Source organism: Arvicola amphibius, chromosome 2, assembly GCF_903992535.2.
Source record: "Arvicola amphibius chromosome 2, mArvAmp1.2, whole genome shotgun sequence".
NCBI lineage: Eukaryota > Metazoa > Chordata > Mammalia > Rodentia > Cricetidae > Arvicola > Arvicola amphibius.
Genome location: NC_052048.2, coordinates 146,368,368 through 146,386,474, shown reverse-complemented (window position 1 = coordinate 146,386,474; position 18,107 = coordinate 146,368,368). Strand labels below are relative to the sequence as shown.

The following is an 18,107-nucleotide window of genomic DNA, read 5'->3' as shown; positions in this document are numbered from 1 at the left end:
TTGTCTTTGATATTTTGTTATAGTGACCAAAGTAGACAAAGACAGGGCTGAGCCAGCAGAACAGCAGGGAAGGGCACAGGAAAGTGGGAGGGGCCTCCAAGCCTCAATTCTGCATCACATCTCAGCATCCATGCACAGGGCAGATCCTAATACAGAAACGTCCGTGACTCCCTCACTTGGAGGCTGGCATCTAGACGCATGGATGCAGCTCCTGCTCCTGGGCTGCATACAGCTAGCTAATTTATTCCTGAGGGCATCACCAGACTGCTTTAAGGCTGGAAAACAGGTAGGCATGGCACCCTTACTGCTGGGCTCCCACCCTTTGCTGGACCTCACTCGTACCTCTGACACCATCCTACGCCTGCCAGGGAATGTTTGAGCTGAGGTCTCCTCACCCACCTGATTGGTCTAAAAACTAGCAGTGCATGTTCCCAAAGGCTAGAAGTCCCTGAGCCTGTGGAGGATCCATGATGAGAATGACGTAGATGGGCTCAACACGGTTTCCAAAACCATGGACCAGTGGGAACAAGCACCTAGTGGGCATGCCTGTGTCTGCTGCCAAACAGAACACCACAGACTTAGGCCACTCCCACGACAGTAGTGTTCTCATGGCTGTGTTCCCACAACCACAGTAGTGTCCCTACAGCTGTGTCCCCATGACAACAGTGGTGTCCTCACAGCCATGTCCTCACAGCCGTGTCCTCACAGCCGTGTCCCCGTGACCACACAGAGGCTGGATGTCTGAAGCTGGGATGTTGATGATCCAGGTCCTGGTGATGACTCTTCCTTGCTGGCAGACTAATGTCTTCTTTTGAGTACCACTTTTTTTTTCTATGTCTCCCCATTCACAATACAGACCAGGCACAGTGGCCTGGGCTGAGGTGTACATGGGGTGGCTTTATTATGCGTCCTCTTTCTATACAGCCAGTGTAAGAACACAGCCTGTGGTAAGCACAAGGAGGCCAGTGCCATTTTTTTAAAATAGAGTCTCAAATGTCTCCGGCTGGCCTGGAACTCTCTGTGTCACTGAGGATGGCCTTGAACTTCTGATCCTCCTCCTCCGAAGTGCTAGGATTGCAGGCATCACCATTCCCAGTTCACACGAGCTGGAGACTGAACACAGGGCTCTGTGTGCTAGGCAAGCTCTCTCCTAACTGAGCCACATCCCATTATTTCTTCACAAGGCAGATGACAAGAGCTCTGGTATCTTAATGACACTAATGCCATCATCCCACCCACATGACCTCTTCTACCCTGATCACTACCATAAGAGCATGCTCTCAAATACCACCCACCTAGGGCAAGAGCTGCAGCACAGGAATTTGGGGAGATTCATCCAGTCCATCTGGTGGTTTACCACCACCAGTAGCCTTTGCGGAGTGTGCTCAGTGCCTGTTGGGGTCCCAGAAAGGAGGAGCATGAGCCACTGAGGACACAGCCTTGTCTCCTTTCCTCTCTGGGACATCGTAGTATGGATTTGCCATTGACTGGGTGTCTCTGCTCTCTTCCCCACCAGTCTTCATTGTATAAAAGTGAAGGGCTAGCCAGACTCAGTTAAATATAGTGTATGAGACTAAGTCTCCCTAGCCCCTCTGTATCCCCTAACATACACATACATACATGCACACACGCACACACCAGCCATACACATACACACCAATCATACATACATGTGTATACATATATACGCATACACATATCCTTACAGTTGTCCTTGTAAGTGACAGCTTAAAATCTAGTAAGTTTCTTGATTTGGCAGTGTGCTATGGGACATGTCCTCTTAACCAGGAATTAGAAAGTGCAGTCTTGCTGAGGATTGGGGGTCCATGTTTTAATAGAAATTCCACAGACTGACCGACAGACTCCTGGGATGTGCCCTGTTCTTTCCCACTGCCAGACAGAGTATCCAGCTGCCAACTTGTTCCCTGCTATGGGACAGATTCCTTCTAACCTAAATGTATAAGAGGTTGAAGACATCAGGTCCGAGCAACCCTGCTGAGCCACGCTTCTCCCAGCCCTTCTCAGTTCAGAATTTGGTCTCCAGAGAGAGAGGATGGCTGAAACTGATCAGGACTGTAGTTCCTTATTGAGAAAGAGGTTCCTGGGAGCTGTGACCCTCATATCAGTGTTCCTTACGTCTGTGCATGCTCCTCTCTCCTCTTCATGACCCCGCACCTCTCTCTGCCCTCCTGCACAGTTTTCTTCCTTCTCATGGCTAGCCAAGTACCCCCAACACTGGCAGACAGAGTAAAATGGATGGAATGGGCAGATAACAAGACTCCTGGGACGGCAGAGCTGACCCATGTCTCTCTGCCTTTTAAACGTTCTGTATATTAGGAATGGAGAGAGCTCAGCTGGTAAAATACTTGCCATGTAAGCATGAGGCCTAGAGTTAGTTCCCCACATAAAAATCTGGGTGTGATGGGATATAGTTGTAACCCTAGCACTGGAGAGGCAAAGACAAAATCCCTGAGGCTTACTGATAAGCCAGCTTTGGTGGGCTCCAGACCAGTGAGAGATGCTGTCATCAGACAAGACCGTGGATGGCATCTCAGGATGCACGACACCCGGTCTTGTCCTCTGGCCTCCAAACACATGCAAACACATACACATATGGCACACACATGCACTCACACACACACACACACACACACACACACACTAATCTGTCCTCAATGTAAATGATGCTCTTTAGTATCAAGCTCCACAGCACCCAGATGTGAGCCTTTGGGACAAGATGTTGCAAAGCCAAGGGGGGTTCCAGGCATCATGGCCACTCCCTCACACCGCTCCCTCACAGCTCTGTCCCCTCACTTTGCAGGCTGGCAGTGAAAACCCCAGCATCTCCCTCCACGTCATCGGCTTGAGTGGACCCACCCACGACCTGGAGATGATACCACCTGATGACCCTCGCATGAGGTTGGTTTCTTGCACCGTTGGGTTAGGAACAAATGCAAAGGGAAGCCATTAATGCAGCTTCTCCAGAATGGGCTCTCTTGTAGCGCTGGCTAGCCTCCAAGCACTTGGTTCTCCCAGCCTTCCTTGCTGATATGTGGTTGGTTTTCTGGGAAAAATTAAATGTGAAACACCAAGCAGCATATACTTTTATTCCTGACCTTATATCCAGCCAGATAACCTTTCCCATGGGAGGGAATGTCCTCTGGAAAAGCACACCGGGTCATTCACAATGGTTGGCAACCTCTGGATGACCTGATGCAAGAAAATCCTGGAATCCACTTTCTGTGAGCAGCATTCCATTTTCAGCATTTTGGTGGACCTCTAGCTAAGCATCTCCTGCAACTGCCTAATGAGTCCTGCTCTAAAAGGGCCAGACCTCCCAGCGGGTGGCAGGCATGTGCTTCAAAGGGCATATGAAAAATCATGTTGGCTACAAACATCTACTTTGTACAGACTTTCTAGTTAAATCAGAAAAATGGGATCCACCAAAGTGACATTATTTGAATATTGGCTTTGCTTAAAGTCAAGCGATCTGGGGACTGAACCATCTAGAGTCTGGTTCCATAGTCACCATACCTCTCTGCGAGAACAGGGAGAGGACCCGCACATCTAGGACTCTTAATGTCTATAAATAGAGCTGTTCCCGCTGGGAGCACCCAGTTTGGAGACTCAGCGGGTGCCCAGGCTACATGATAAAATTTGGCTCTTCATGTTTCAGTCACTTACAAATCTTCACATTATTAGAAGTTTCTGGCAGCTTCTGGAAGGCAAGTGCTTGGCCCAGTTGCTCTCTCTCCCCTGGGGAGGGTTCTCCACCACTCGCTCACCCTCCGTTCTCCTTTCCCTGACCTAGCACCCTAGTTCCCCTGATGTGTAGTTTTCTTCACCCCCACGGAGAGTCACCAAGCAGAGGCCCTCATTTGTCATCAATATACGGGGACAGAAGGGAAGATGATGGAACCCAGGAGAATTGTGCAGGGGCCTTGGGCACTTGGGGAAGGGATGACGATAATGCTCTTCAGAGAGGGCTTGGCATGTCCAACCCGCTTCCCACCTACAGAATTCCACTGAAGGTCTTCAATCCTTTCTTTGGTGGAACCTGATATCATGGTACCCCTGGGAGGAAATGGAGAAAGGCCAAGCTTGGTTGTCTGGTGAGCTGTAAAGGGCTAGCCTCTTCCTTTTTCTTCCTGCCCTAGACTGGTCTTATCCTTGCCAGACAGGATTAGGTACCCCTACTAAGTCTTCATAAACCTGAGCCCCCGCAGCTTCCTAGGGTAGGACTCTGGTGACCCATCACGGGGCAGTCCCCCCTCCATGTGCAATGGTGGAGGAAGACCAGTCAGATTGGCTGATGCTATTTTTACTGAGATAAACAGCTCAGGTTATTGTCTCTGCATCTCTCCTGAAGATCCCTCTATGTCATCAATTCCCTCTCAGCCAATCCCTGCCAGGCCTCCAGGGGCCTGGTCCAGCCAACATGCTGAATTAATATGGAAAGTCACCTGGAAAATTTCAGCCATCTGTTTGAGTTAATTGGGAGTCTCGTTTAGTCAATTTGGTGATGCTGTTTCCACAGACTTGATTAGCTTCAAGGACAATGAAAAATTAGCTGCAGTCAGGACTTGAAGTTTGAAGGCTGGCTGGCTTTCAGGTCTTCTGCTTGCTCCAATTTCTTAAGCTAAATGCAATAACATGCTTCATAAGCAACACAAATTTGTAACACGCAGATGCCACTCCATCCTCCTGATTCTCCGTCGCACTTCCTTGAGGTTTTCTTTTCTTAATTTTATTTGTTTTTCTTCCATGTGTGTGAGTGGTTTTGCCTGCACCGACGTATGTGCACCACATGCATACAGTGTCTGCAAAAGCCAGAAGAGGGAGTCAGATCCCCTGCGTTGTAAGCCACCATGTGGGTTCTAGAAACCAAACTGAGGTCCTCTCTGAGACCAGCAAGCACTCTTAGCCTCTGAGACATCTCCTAACCTCACTAGAGGTTGCCCTAAGAGGCACACAGATGTATCAGAATGTAGTCTCAATGTGAGCACGCAGTTGGTAGCTGCCTGTCATTCAACCTGGCACTAAGAATTTGATAGAGAAGGTGAGCTTGGAGCCTACAGTGTAGAGAGTGAAACGGACATAAGGCAAAGCCTTATAGACATGTAAACACCTGTGGGCCTGAGAAGAATCATGAAGGTGTATGGAAGAAGGGGCCATTTGTCTGGAGGTGACCATGTCACCGGCTAGACCAGAATTTCTCAGCCTTGACACAAACAAAATCTTGGGCCTGGTTAGTCTTGTTGTGTGGCTGCCCTGATCCCTCTTTCCCCACCCCCAGCCATGGATGGAAGAGGTCTCCTGGCATCAACAAAGCTCCAACCAGGGAAGCCCTGGTATGAAATGAGGTACCCTACCAACTGACTGGATTCAGTCCCACGGCCCCAGGCATTTCCAGCCTCTCTCGCTTGTTCTCTCCTCTGTAAAATGGAGGAAGGTACCTATCATAGAACGTGTGCAGTCTCCGGGGTAGCTGGTAAAACTCTAGGAGGTGAGCATAGCCCTGACCCATGCAGTCCCCTGGCTGGTAGTATTCCCTGCAGGCCACATCTCTCTTCTCAAATGTGCCCTGCTTGTCAAAGAAGTTCATGTTCACACAGCTAACTGGCTGCCTAGCATCATCACTGGGCTTTGTCAATTATGTGGTCCAATTAAGATTTCCGGGTGAGACAGGGGACTTGAGTTGAAGATTTAACTCTAGAGTTAACAAAGGATGCAAGAAAATGTTCAAATGAGTGCAGATGGCCTTTGAGAAGATGGATAGCTAGAGACAATTTGACAAATGTGGCATTGAACTTGCTGGATTCCTGCTGGTCCAGCAGGCAGAGTCCAGAAGATTCCTCTACACCAACAGGGACGAAAGTTGCCAGTCAGTCAAAAGCAGTCAACACAGGAAGGGATGCTCCTTACAATTTTGCATGATCTCATTGGCTTCTGTAGGAGGGCTGGATGAAGTCAGCCACCATTTCTCATTGGCATCTGAAACTGGACAGACTTTAGTAAGCTGGGGTGCCTGGTCCCTTCCTGCCCTCAAGCCCTGCAGTTTTCCTACCCCAGTCCAGGCTACTCCATCTTCACCTTGACCGGCTGGCTGTCCTTGACTGCCCCAGGGATATGCTCCTCCCTATGTATCCTTTCCTGTGCCTAGCAGTATCGCCCCCATGGCTTGTCAGTCTCCTGCTTCCCCACCCACTGTATCTCCAAGCAGTAGCTAGAGTGACATTTAAGCCACAGTGGGTCATGAGGCCCCTGCTCAGAGCATCTGCAGCTTCCCTCCTCACAGAGGAAAATTAGACAGCTTCTCTAACAGTCACTCAAACCTGCTACTTGACGGGTCACTCTAGCTCCCCCTACCGTCCATCACTAGGAAGCCCTTTGGAGAGCTGACGGTTACCTTCTCTCCCCTTCAGAACCAGGGGTTCCGAAGGGCCAGCTTTTCTTTATTGACTTATTCCCGTTTCTGCCCCGCCTGCAATGTGGAGTGGTTGAGGTAGGGATACACACACGCACGCACACATACACATACACACACGCACACACACATATGTCTACTACCATTCTGCAACAAGGAGTGGTGCATTATTTCAGTTCAGGACAAATTTGCTAAATGAGTAAGTTAATTTAAAATATTAGAACCAAAGTTTCTCTTTTCATAGGGTTTTGAGGTCAATTTCTTCATTTGTGCTGGTCATTTCTTGAGGGTGGAGGCTAATGCTTTAGCATTAGACATTGGCGACAGCCTCCATTAAGGAAAAGGGAAATAAGGGGGCTGGAGAGGTGGCTAGTGATTCAGAGAGCTTGCTGCTCTTGCAGAGACCACGAGTTTGGTTCCAAGCACACCTGCTGGGCAGCTCACAACTACCTGTGACTCCAGTTTCAGGGGACTCTGTCACCTTCTTCTGGTTTCCATAGGCACCCCCCATACACATGGCATATACATACAGGGATATAATTATTAAAAGTACAAAGTAATAATACTTCTAATTTATAAAATGAAATCAGACACTTGCTCTATGCAGGGTATGCGGGAGACTTAAAATGTCTTGGGGGTGGGGGTGGGAGATGTGCCCTGTGGGTAAAGGTGCTTGCAGTAGAGCCTGAAGGCCCAAGTTTGATCTAGAACTGACTCACAAAAGCTGTCTCCTGACCTCCCCATGTTCACCATGGTGCTGTACACACATGTAATTTTAAGAAATTTTAATGACCTTGAAAATGTAGAAAGAAGTAACCAGGAATCCTGGAGATGCAGGCATATAGTAAGCAGGCAGGCACAGGGCAGAGAAAGACACCAGACACCTTGTCAGTTTCCCAATGCATGGCTGTTCTTTGCCTACACCCAGCCTGGCTTCTCTGGGATGCTGTGTCACGCTGGCCCTGTGAATCCTCCCATGGGGCTCCCATGCCCTCATTTGTGTATGTAACATGAGCTGTGTTAGGCCCTTGGGCAATGGAGAGTCTCCCTGAGAATGCAGTCTCCGAAGCTATGACAGCACCCTGCTGCGGACTCTGAAGAGCCACGGCAGGAGCCACACGTGGGAGTGAAAGAGGATCCCGTGGAAGTGTTGGGAGCACCTCTCAGACATTTCAGGAACCTGCCAACAGCAGGGGTGTCTTGGGAAATCCTTGTCGAGATCAAGAATAGCCCTGTGGCACACATAATTCATACAAGCATACCATAGACATAAAATTAAATAAATATATCTTTTTGAAATTGCAATTTAAAAAAAACATGGATATATATGTGGATCTGGATATAGCTAGAAGTAAGGCTATTTATAGGGACGGTTGTGTTATAGATCAAGTGTAGGTACAGAGCAGTACAGAGATGGTGCACATATCTGAGTGTGTATCCAGCACACAGCCTGTGCTGTACTCCCAGACTGTACACAAGGACTTGGTGTGCCACTGTTTCCTGGTCAGCTGACACTGCTGAGCCTTCTCTACTGCCAGCTCCTCCTCCACACACAGTATCTCTGATCCAGCCTGTACCAGCACCCCTGTGAAACTCAGCCTTCCTACTTTCCGGTTTAGGCACAGCGCCACACTGTGGTGGGTCCCGGCTGCTCAATGTGGGAAGCTCTTGCTGGTGGTGGGAATGGCACAGTTGGTCCAGGCTGGGGAGTGAGAAACCTTTGTGCTATCGAATCACTGCAAATGTTTTCCCAGAGTCCCTACCAACCACTGAATTAGCATCTTCCCTATTTAAAATGCCTAGCCCATAGGAATTGAAAATTGGAGTCCCAGAAGTCTCCTTAGCTGCATTTCCAGGAGAGAAACGGGACAGTCTGGCGCTCATTGCTGTGTCTCAGGTGTCACGGGCACCCAGAGTGTTCTGAGGATGTTGACAGGAGACAGTCGTGAACAATGAGCTATTTGGCAGGCCTGTGAATAGAGCAGACGTCAACAAAAAAGCAGCATTGACACCTGAGTGTTGGCAGCATTCTGGACAAGGGTTTTCCATGCTGTGTCACAAGGCTGCTGAGTCGGCCGATGGTGAACACAAAGGGCTGAAGTGACAGCTAGTCTCCTCCCCTGAGACACAGCTGGCAAACCGGTACACCGGTTTGAGGGTATCTGCCAGAGAACAGGACGTGACAGAAAACGGCCTGCAGCCTATGTTTAGACGTGTCCGCATGCACTGGGGCATGGCAGAATGGATGTACGCCTGCTGTCTGCCAACAACAGGTCAGTGTTTGGCATCCATCCTCCCCCCACCTTCCCGTCTCAAGGATCCTGATGCTTCTAGGGCTCCCAAACTTTCCTCACTTTTCTTACATTTCCCCCTGTGATTTACAGAGATGGAAATTGAGGTCCAAAGATGGCAGGTGACTGCTAAAGACTCCCCTAATCCTTTTCAGGGCCAGGCATGGGTCTCTAAAGCCAGAGGTCATTGCCACCTGAGCTCCAATGGGCCTCGCAGATCTCTCTAGAAGCAGAGCTCCTGCTCCCCATAGTCCCCTCAGAGTCTCGAGGTCAGGAGACATATTCAAAGTGCATGGGCTCTGAGGAGATCTGTAAGTGCTGAGTCTCTAGGTGGGCAGGCCCTGCTTTCCCGTGCATGCTCAGGCTGCGGTAGGCAGGGCTTTAGGCCCTGTATTGAACAGAAGGTCTTGACAGAGTTTGACAGAGCTTTAGCAGAGGTAGTGATCTAGCACCATGAGCACTGAATCAGTCAGCAGGCACCATGAGTCAGCCACAAGGGATCACTAATTTAAGATCAAACATGGTAGGTATGTGTGGTAGTTTGAAAGAAAATGGCCCCCAGAGGAAGTGACATTATTAGGAGATGTGACCTTGTTAAAGTATGTGTGGCCTTGTTAGAACACGTATGTCACTGTAAAGGTGGGTTTGAGATCTCCTATGTTCAAGCTACACCCAGTGTGACAGTTCACTTCCTGCTGCTTGTGGATCAAGATGTCAAGATGTAGAATTCTCAGCTCCTTCACCAGTACCATGTCTGCCTACATGCTGCCATAAACCTCTGAAACTGTAAGCCACACCCCAATTAAATGTTTCCGTTATAAGAGTTGCCCTGGTCACAGTGTCTCTTCACAGCAGTAGAAATCCTAACTAAGACAGTATGCGTTCAGTGGACACCGGGTGATCAGAGTGAGCAAGTTCCCAGTGGCCCGGGTGGATAGGGACAGGACGGCGTCAGGATGAAGCCGAGCAGATGACTGGGGTCAAGACCAGAGTAGAGGAATTTGAAAAGGGAGAGAAAAGCCAGATACCAGATCACCCCAGCCATCCTCAGAGGGGGAAGATATGAAGAGGCACACAAGGGGTCCTGACACCAAGCAGGTGTCCACAGGCTGTCCACAGCCCAGCATGACTAAGATAGTGCAGACGTTTCCTTGGCAACAAGATGGTGTCATGAAGCTGGTGTCGGGCTGAGCATAGGCGATGCCCTCTCTGGGAGCTGCAGTGATCGCTTGCTCTGCCTCAGAATCTGCTCTCTATGGTCTTCATCTGTGAAAAGAAGGGCTAGAGTCCCAGAGGCTGAGTCCACAGGGCCCCGAGATTCGCTCGATGTGCTAAAGACTCTAGCCTCGCCCTCAAGCGCTAGCGTGTTATTTGGCGAGGCGTTTGTTGAAAGGGACAGCTGTGAACAGACATTTTTGTCCCTCTGCACATCAGCCTGTGTTCCAGGAGAGAAAAAGACAGCCCCCGAGTGTGCTTAACTCACAGAATTGTGAAGCTGCTTCTTACAAATAAGTAAGCTGGACCGGGACACCCCAGAAAGCTGCAATGCCCATGATCACAGCAATATGGGCTCTGCTGTCTGAGAAAAGGGTCAGGGGTTACTCTAACTGGATCTCAAGGGCAGAGAGAATCAAATGGAGCAAGCCACCCATAGACTGGGACCTTGTGTTGATGGAGGACTATGAGGAGAGAGCCACAGAAATAAATATCACCCTCTTCCTCCCTTCCCTTTAACCTCTTGACAGTGCCCCTGTAAGGCAATCAGAGCCCCTGACCCCATCTGTCGTAGTCACATTAGCATTTAATTGGAGGTTTGTTTACAGTTTCAGAGTCAGTCAGGATCATCCTGGTGGGAAATGTGGCAGCACACACGCAGGCATGGCTCTGGAGCAGTGGCTAAGAGCTCACATCTGATGCAAAAGTTACAAGGAGAGAGAACAAGACTGTTCCTGGCATTGGTTTTTAAAATCTCAAAGTCCACCCTCAGTGACACACCTCTTCCAATAAGGCCATACCTCCTATCCTAATCCTTCTTCCTAAGTAGTCAACCAACTAGAAACAAACCTTCAAATATATGAGCATATGAGGAAGCATTCTCATTCAGAGCATCACACCAGCCATACTGGGGAGCACCCACAGGAGCACGGAGCAGAATGGAGGAAGCAAAGGACACCTACAGGGACACATAGGAAACACCTAGCATGCCCTCATATGGCACCAGTAATTTGTCCAAGAAATGCCTAATACATTTTGATGGACAGTGGATAGATTCATATATGGAGCATGTATGGATAGATGTGTGTCAGATGGATAGATAGATGGGTAGTAGATAGTCTGGTAGATTGGAAGGGTGTGTGAATGCATGGATTAGAATGCACTGATGGACAGTAGAAGATAGATGGAAGGAATGGATTGGATTAGATGAGTTAATAAATAGATTGGATACTGAATAGATGGATTGGATTGGAAGGATTGGAATAGATGTGTGGATGGATGGATGGATGGATGGATGGATGGATGGATGGATGGATGGATGGATGGGTGGATGGGTGGATGGATGGATGGGTGGGTGGATGGCCAGAAAGGAGATGGCAATGAATGAATGATGGATGATGGACAGACAAAAGTATGATGAGTGGATGGATGGGTGAGTGGATGGACAGGCAGCATGATAAACAAACAGATAGACTTTGACTGCATTAAACTAGAATGCGAGAGGGCCTGCATGTATCGTAATAGTTGTCTGATGACTCTGAGGACCCAGACAGGACTGTGAACTTCACTGCAGGCAGCCTTGTGTTCAGCATTGATAGCTTGCTCAAGGTTGCTCTCTACTGAAGCACACCACTTTCCAAATAGATTTCCGTCCCACAGTGTGTTCTCTTCCGGCTTGATCCATGAAATAAACATTGCCTTAAGATGCCAGAGTCAGCATCACGGGACTTTGTTGCCTTTGCCCTTTATTGCCACCGGCTGTCAAAACCTGTATCAGAATCAGCAATACCAAAAATGACATGGTACATTTCCCTGTGAGAGAAACAATGTTCATTCATATTTTATGGCAGACAAGTAGGCTAATCAAACATTCATCCACTGCTCACCAGCAAGCACCTCTGTGCTCCTTAGCCAAACTGCAAGTGCCCTTCCCATATGCTCCCAGGCAGAGCCTATCTTCTCCGTAGTACCAGTCCCTGAGCTGAAGTTAAAGACCTGCTCATCCAGCCTGTCTAACCTGTAAGCCAGTGCCTGCCCATCAATGCCTACAGTTATTTAAGAAGAACCCTGCTATCCATAGCCTCTGCTCTGAGTACTCTGTGAGTAACTGTGAGCAAATAGCATCCTTTAGACTAGAGAGACCATCAGAAATCTTTCCAGCTTGGGTCCAGCAGAGTGATTCCTGCAAAAAAAGGGGCTGAAAAGGAGAACGTTCTGCATCAATGAGGCAGTGACCTGAGAATACACTCTTAGCATTCACAAGTGCACCCATGGAGCAGGCTTCGAGAAGCACCCAAGTTTGGAGAGATGCTCCGCAGTTAAGATCACTGACTGCACTTCCAGAGGACCAGGTACCATGCCCAGCATCCACATGGTGACTCAAAACCATCTGTAACTCCAGTTCCAGGGGCACTGATGCCCTCTTCTGGCCCCTGCAGGCACCAGGCAAAACTCCCATGCACATAAAATAGTAAAAACAAAAGTGTGCTTCTTGAGCACTCAAAGAAATCTAGAGATTTGTCTGAAGGAGATGGAACCTCCAGATCTGAATGTTGGCAACAGGTTCAACAAAGCTGTCTGAGCCAAAGAAATAAGAAACAAGATCCCATACTGCATCCGTGTACATTTGTCCAGAACACTTAATGAGAAGAGAATTCAGCAAAGAAGCTACATCCCTCTGTGCCAGGTCCAGCCCTGACTTCCTCAGAAGGGTTATACTTACCATCTTTCTGGTCCTCTCCCTTAACTGCTTGCTAATTTCTTTTCATTCCACAGTACTGCATCTGTCTAACAAAGCATTTGCACATTCAAAGGACATTGATTAGGGGCAGGGCTGGAAATGGAGACCTATAGTTTGGTCAAAATTCCATATATTTATACAATGTATTTTGTTTGTAAATATCCACCACTGTCTCCCTCCAACTTCCACTAGTGTTCTACACCATCGCCCTCCCAATTCCACATCCTCCTTTCTTGTTGTTTCTAATAAGCCCTGCGTCTGATTTGTGCTGCCCATGGTGCAAGCATACATGGTAGCTATCCACTGGGACATGGACTCCCTGTTAACAGTCACATCCCCAAAGTGACTCCCTCCCAGCCTTCAGTGGCTAATAGTTTACTTGCCGAGGATGGGGCCATGGGGGCCCCGCACCTAGATGGAATGCTGGCTGGCTTGATCTTGTGCGGATCCTGTGCAGGCAGGCACAGCTGCTGTGCATTGATGCTTACAGGAGCACCATGCCTGGATGTCAGCATTCACAACTCCCATCACCAAGCACCTCTTAGGTTCTTTCTTCCCCATCTTCAGCCATGTTCCCTGAGACCTGAATCAAGGGCTGGTGACAGCTTTTGATGACTTGTTCCAGAAGTGCCCAGCCCAGCCCAGCGCCACCCATAGCACACAGCTTAAAGACAATTTTTTATGACTGTTCTATAAGTCCCGCTGATGAGTTGGTTTCCAGAAGAGAAGGTTGTATTCATTCATCTATTTCCATTTATAGTGCTTTGTATATAAATCAGGAATAGGAAGTTTAGAATAAGGGTCACTGCATTTGACTACTAGTGTAAGAAGTTTTTATATAACCAAGAGGTGCAGAATGGCCGGGCAGTGGTGGCGCACGCCTTTAATCCCAGCACTCGGGAGGCAGAGGCAGATGGATCTCTGTGAGTTCGAGGCCAGCCTGGTCTACAAGAACTAGTTCCAGGACAGGCTCCAAAGCCACAGAGAAACTCTGTCTCAAAAAACCAAAAAAAAAAAAAAGAGGTGCAGAATGAATGTACCAACAGTTGAAACAGGTACAGGTCCCTCGTTAGTGGGAAGGGCGTGAGAGAGGCAGTTCTTCCAGAGCTCTCATTCTCTCTCCTTCATCACCCACATGAGTAGTGTTGTTGGCAGTTGGGATGGTTATATGTGGCTTCCCACCCACAGCCTGGCTGCCTGTGCACAGCTAACCCAAGAGGTCATTAGCACACGTTCATCCTCAGGGAGCTTCAAGCTGATGACCTCCATCCGCTGTATGTATATGTATGGCAGTGAGTACATGTGTATACATGTGTGTGCACACACGCATGGGAGGGCATGGAGGATTATTCATTTATGTTCACACATGTGTGTGTTTATGCGGGGGAATGTGTGTGTGCATGTGTGTGCACAAGTATGTGGGGGTAAGTGGGTGTGTACACACATGCGTGAAGGTGGATGCATGTGTGTGCACACATGTATGTATATAAATGTGCACACGTGTGTGTGGAGGACAGCAGTCACATCAGGTTTTTTTTTTCCAGTGACTTGCTACCTTAATTTTTTGAGACAGGGTCTCCACTAAACCTGGAGCTCACCAGTTCATACTGGAGGACAATATGCCCCAGGGACCCTCCTCCCAGTACTGGGACTACAGGCACACACTCCTGGGCCTGATCTTTTTATAGCATGCCTTGGTTATGGTTTTTGCTGGTGTGATAAAACACAATGACCAGAGCAACTTGAGGAGGAAACGGTTTCTTTCACCTTACAGCTCTTAGTGCATCATCCAGGGTGGGAAAAACCTGGGAAGGAGCTCAAGGCAAGGGTATGGAGGTGGGAACTGCAGCAGAGCCCGTGAAGAGTGCTGCTTACCGGCCTGCTCCTGGGCCTTGCTGGTTCTGCTTTCTTATAGCACCGAAACCACCAACCTGTAGGTGGCAGCTTTCACGGTGATATGGACCCTCCCATATCAATTATCAACCAATAAAATGTACCACAAGCTTGCCCGAAGGACAGTCTGGTAGGGGCATTTTCTCAGTTTTCTCATGCCCCATCAAGAGGCTGTGAAACACAGGAGCATGCACCCCTCTAGGGTATGTAGCTGGAAGGACATACTGCCTTTCCCAGCAGATGACAGCACAGGGGACAAGGGAGGAGACAGACCCTATAAACGCTGTATGCAGATCCAGATCCACTGGGCCTGCAGGCAAGAGAGCAGATGGCATGAACAGAAATGGCCTTGTTTTAGAAATCTCAGGACCCAGAAGGTTAAAATCATGCCTCCTGTCTGAGTGTAGATGTGATGTATTCCTTACCCACAAGGCCTTCAGAGGTTCCCCAGGACTGTGTGGGGGCAGTTTCAGGGCCCCTCTCACCCCTACCCAGTGAGTCACACCTTCTGTTTGGAGGGTATGTGCTTGACCTGTTTCTCAGTTTGGTGACTGAAAATGGTCATCAGGTTGATTTGGAGAATGGGCAACAGTCAGCGATTGGGTTTCCTGATTAATGGAGCCCTTGCTGCAAGTACCCATTTATTCAGGCCTTTCTGTGGACCACAAGCTAAGGATAGCAAGGCCCCCTTCCAGCAGGAGTGCCTGGTGAGTGTGCCTCTGTTGCCTGTGATAAAGGATCTTAGAAGAGCACCAAGTGCTCATCCCCAACAGCAGATCTCATTATAGAGGACAGGCAGGCCACTAAACGTGTTAGCTGGCTTCTAGAACAATCTAGGAAGTCACCTGAGGATACCTATTTGGGGCACTTACTTTCTTGACATTTTCTTCTTCCTTTTCCATATAAAGTGGGGCACCCTAGCCTTGGAGAGTCCTGAGTGATAGGATTAATCAGCATAAGCCTCTCTCCTTCCCAATATTAGTATCAGACCACTCCGAGCATGGTGGTATTTTCAGGTTTGGGTAAAATCCAGCACGTGACACAAAACTAAGTTCACCAAAGCCCAGGACCAGAGCTATTGGCCCTAATCCTGGATATTTTCCCCTTAAAGGGTAAAAAAAAGAACTGAACCCTCAGTAGCCCAGCCTCAGAGCCTCTGAAGCTTAGCCCTCTGAGGCCTCCCTGCACTGCCCCTCACTCAAGGCCCCTCCTCCCTCGCCCTCAGTCCCCACCCCCACCTCTCTGCCAGGTCCTTCCCCACCCTGCATTCCCAGTGCATCAGCTTTTATAGGGTTGTGCCTTTGGTAAGCCTGTGATGTGAGACTGAAGTCAGTAGAGCCCCAGTGAGAGTATGTGACCGTCCCCCCCCCCACACACACACACACATAACTGGCAGGGCAGCCCCACTGTCCCCATCTTGTTTCAGAGCCCAGCTGGGGCGGGCAGGTGCTGAGGGTTAATGGGTCACCCTGGTTCTAGGCTGTCCGTGAGGCGCTTTGACCCACCCGTGTTCTTGGATGAGGCCACTTCAGAGCCCCGCACCTACACACACTGGCTGCTGTGTTCAGACATGGAATGTGGCCAGATGGTGGTGTCCATTGCCCCTACTCACACTCTTGTCTTTGTTTTCAGGGAGTATTACATCACCATGGTGAAGTGGGCCACCAGCACCAAGGTCGCTGTGACCTGGCTGAACCGAGCCCAGAATGTGTCTATCCTGACCCTCTGTGACGCCACCACAGGTGTCTGCACTAAGGTATGGGGACAGAGGAAGGGGTAAAGGAATGGTAATAGCATGGAAGGTGGATCCAATCAGGCTGGAGAAATGTGAAGCCTAACTAAGCTTGGTCATTGATGCTCTGTCCAGCCTCTGGTTTGGTGCCACCTGGTGGACAAATCGGATATTGCTACAAAATCCCTGGGCCGATCAGAGCAGCAGCCTTGAGTCCCACTGAGGGGCCTTTGCAGGCAAGGGTCTGTTTCCTTTCACACTCGCCATTGCTGTGCTGGGAACACTACTCTCCCCACTCTGTTTCTCAAAAGAGGAGAGGACTGGTCCAGGACCCGACCCAGCTCAGGCTCAGTCCAAGCATTCCTTTCCCTCTAGTCAGGTGCCCACACAGGTAGGCAGCCCAGCAGTGTGTCTAGGAACAGGAGGCAGCCCAGGGTACCCTTACCTCCTGTCCAGAGCAGCAGACTCTTCTCTATTCTGTAGGCCAGACTTTCACATTACTGAGCCACAGCCTTAAGAAAGTCGCCTCATATTGAATTCAAAAGACCAAGTGACACGCCAGACAGATCTTCCAGAGACAGCTCTGACCCTAAGTTTCTATTTTTCTAGCAAGGAACACCAGGCTTGGGCAGGTTCACTTAGACCTAGGGACTCTAGCAGGCAGCTCTCAGCACACTGCCAGGGGTGAGGGGCGTCTCTAGGAGGTCACAGTGACCTGATCCTGCCTCTGACACCTCGTTGGGTTGATATTTCCTCTGGGTTGTTCTGATGGGCTTGCCGAAGGGGAGGGTGAGGCAGGCAGGGCTCAGGGCTCGATATCTGTGCTGAACATTTGAATCTTCTTGGCGTCTGTCCTGATGTGCCCACCATGCAGTAGGAGCAGCCACTCTGGCTGCCACAGACATTGCGGGACCAGCCCCAGGCTGGTGGCAGCAACTGAGCAAAGCAGTCATCTGGTGCTTAGGACATGATGTGTTTGTAAATCTTTGCTTTTAACTGGCTTTGTTCTCCATGATTGTTTCTTGGAATTGTAAACTGGAATTTTGATCACCGTTCCCACTAGCACTCACACAGACACACACAGACACAGACACACTCACACACACACACACACACACACACACACACACACCAGTTCCAAGCAGTGCAGCACCTGACACTTGCCCATGAAGGAACATACTGACCAACAGCAATGGTCAAGTAGACACACACCCAGCTAGGGTGGCTGCCAGGTGGGCACAGGCTAGCCAGTAGTGATCACCAAGTATTAGAAATACCATCAGCTTCCACCGGACCACTCACTGCTGTGGATGGCCCTGGTTGTGAAGGACAGTGGCATTCTCCTTGCCCGAGGATGATTGTGCTGGGCTGTGAGCCACAGTATAGGACAAAGAGAGCAGGGATTACCTCTACACTGAGAGGCCTGGGTGGCACTCTGTGCAAGCGCAGTTGCCATGTAGGTGCGATTAAATCATTCTCTGTACGGTGCAGTGCACACAAGCAAACAAAAGCGCCTTTCTAATGCTCCAATTCCATTTCAGAAACATGAGGATGAGAGCGAAGCTTGGCTCCACAGACAGGTAACTCTGCATGCCGGACACCATGCTCCCATCACCTTGACCCCCTAGCCTGGTGCTTCTCAACCTTCCCAATGCTGCAACCCTTTAATACAGTTCCTTGTGTTGTGGGGACCCCCACACCATAAAGTTATTTTTGTTGCTACTCTATAACTGTAATTTTGCTATTGTAAATTGTATTGTAATTATCTGTGTTTTCCAATGGTCTTAGATTACACCTGTGAAAGGGTCA

At 49.2% G+C, this 18,107-nt stretch overlaps 1 protein-coding gene and 1 non-coding gene across 4 annotated transcripts in view; one reads left to right on the top strand and one right to left on the bottom strand.

Moving 5' to 3' along the window:
- Dpp6 (dipeptidyl peptidase like 6) overlaps positions 1 to 18,107 on the top strand; it is a 655,432-nt gene that overhangs the window by 560,137 nt on the left and 77,188 nt on the right. For all 3 annotated transcript variants that reach the window (XM_038318722.1, XM_038318721.1, XM_038318723.1), the window contains 3 exons: positions 2,822 to 2,919; positions 16,199 to 16,322; positions 17,840 to 17,878. In XM_038318722.1, the coding sequence (XP_038174650.1) occupies positions 2,822 to 2,919; positions 16,199 to 16,322; positions 17,840 to 17,878 (261 nt within the window). The remainder of the gene's footprint in view (positions 1 to 2,821; positions 2,920 to 16,198; positions 16,323 to 17,839; positions 17,879 to 18,107) is intronic.
- LOC119808582 lies at positions 832 to 964 on the bottom strand. The gene has a single exon (XR_005284505.1). It is a non-coding gene; the product is annotated as a small nucleolar RNA SNORA51 (small nucleolar RNA).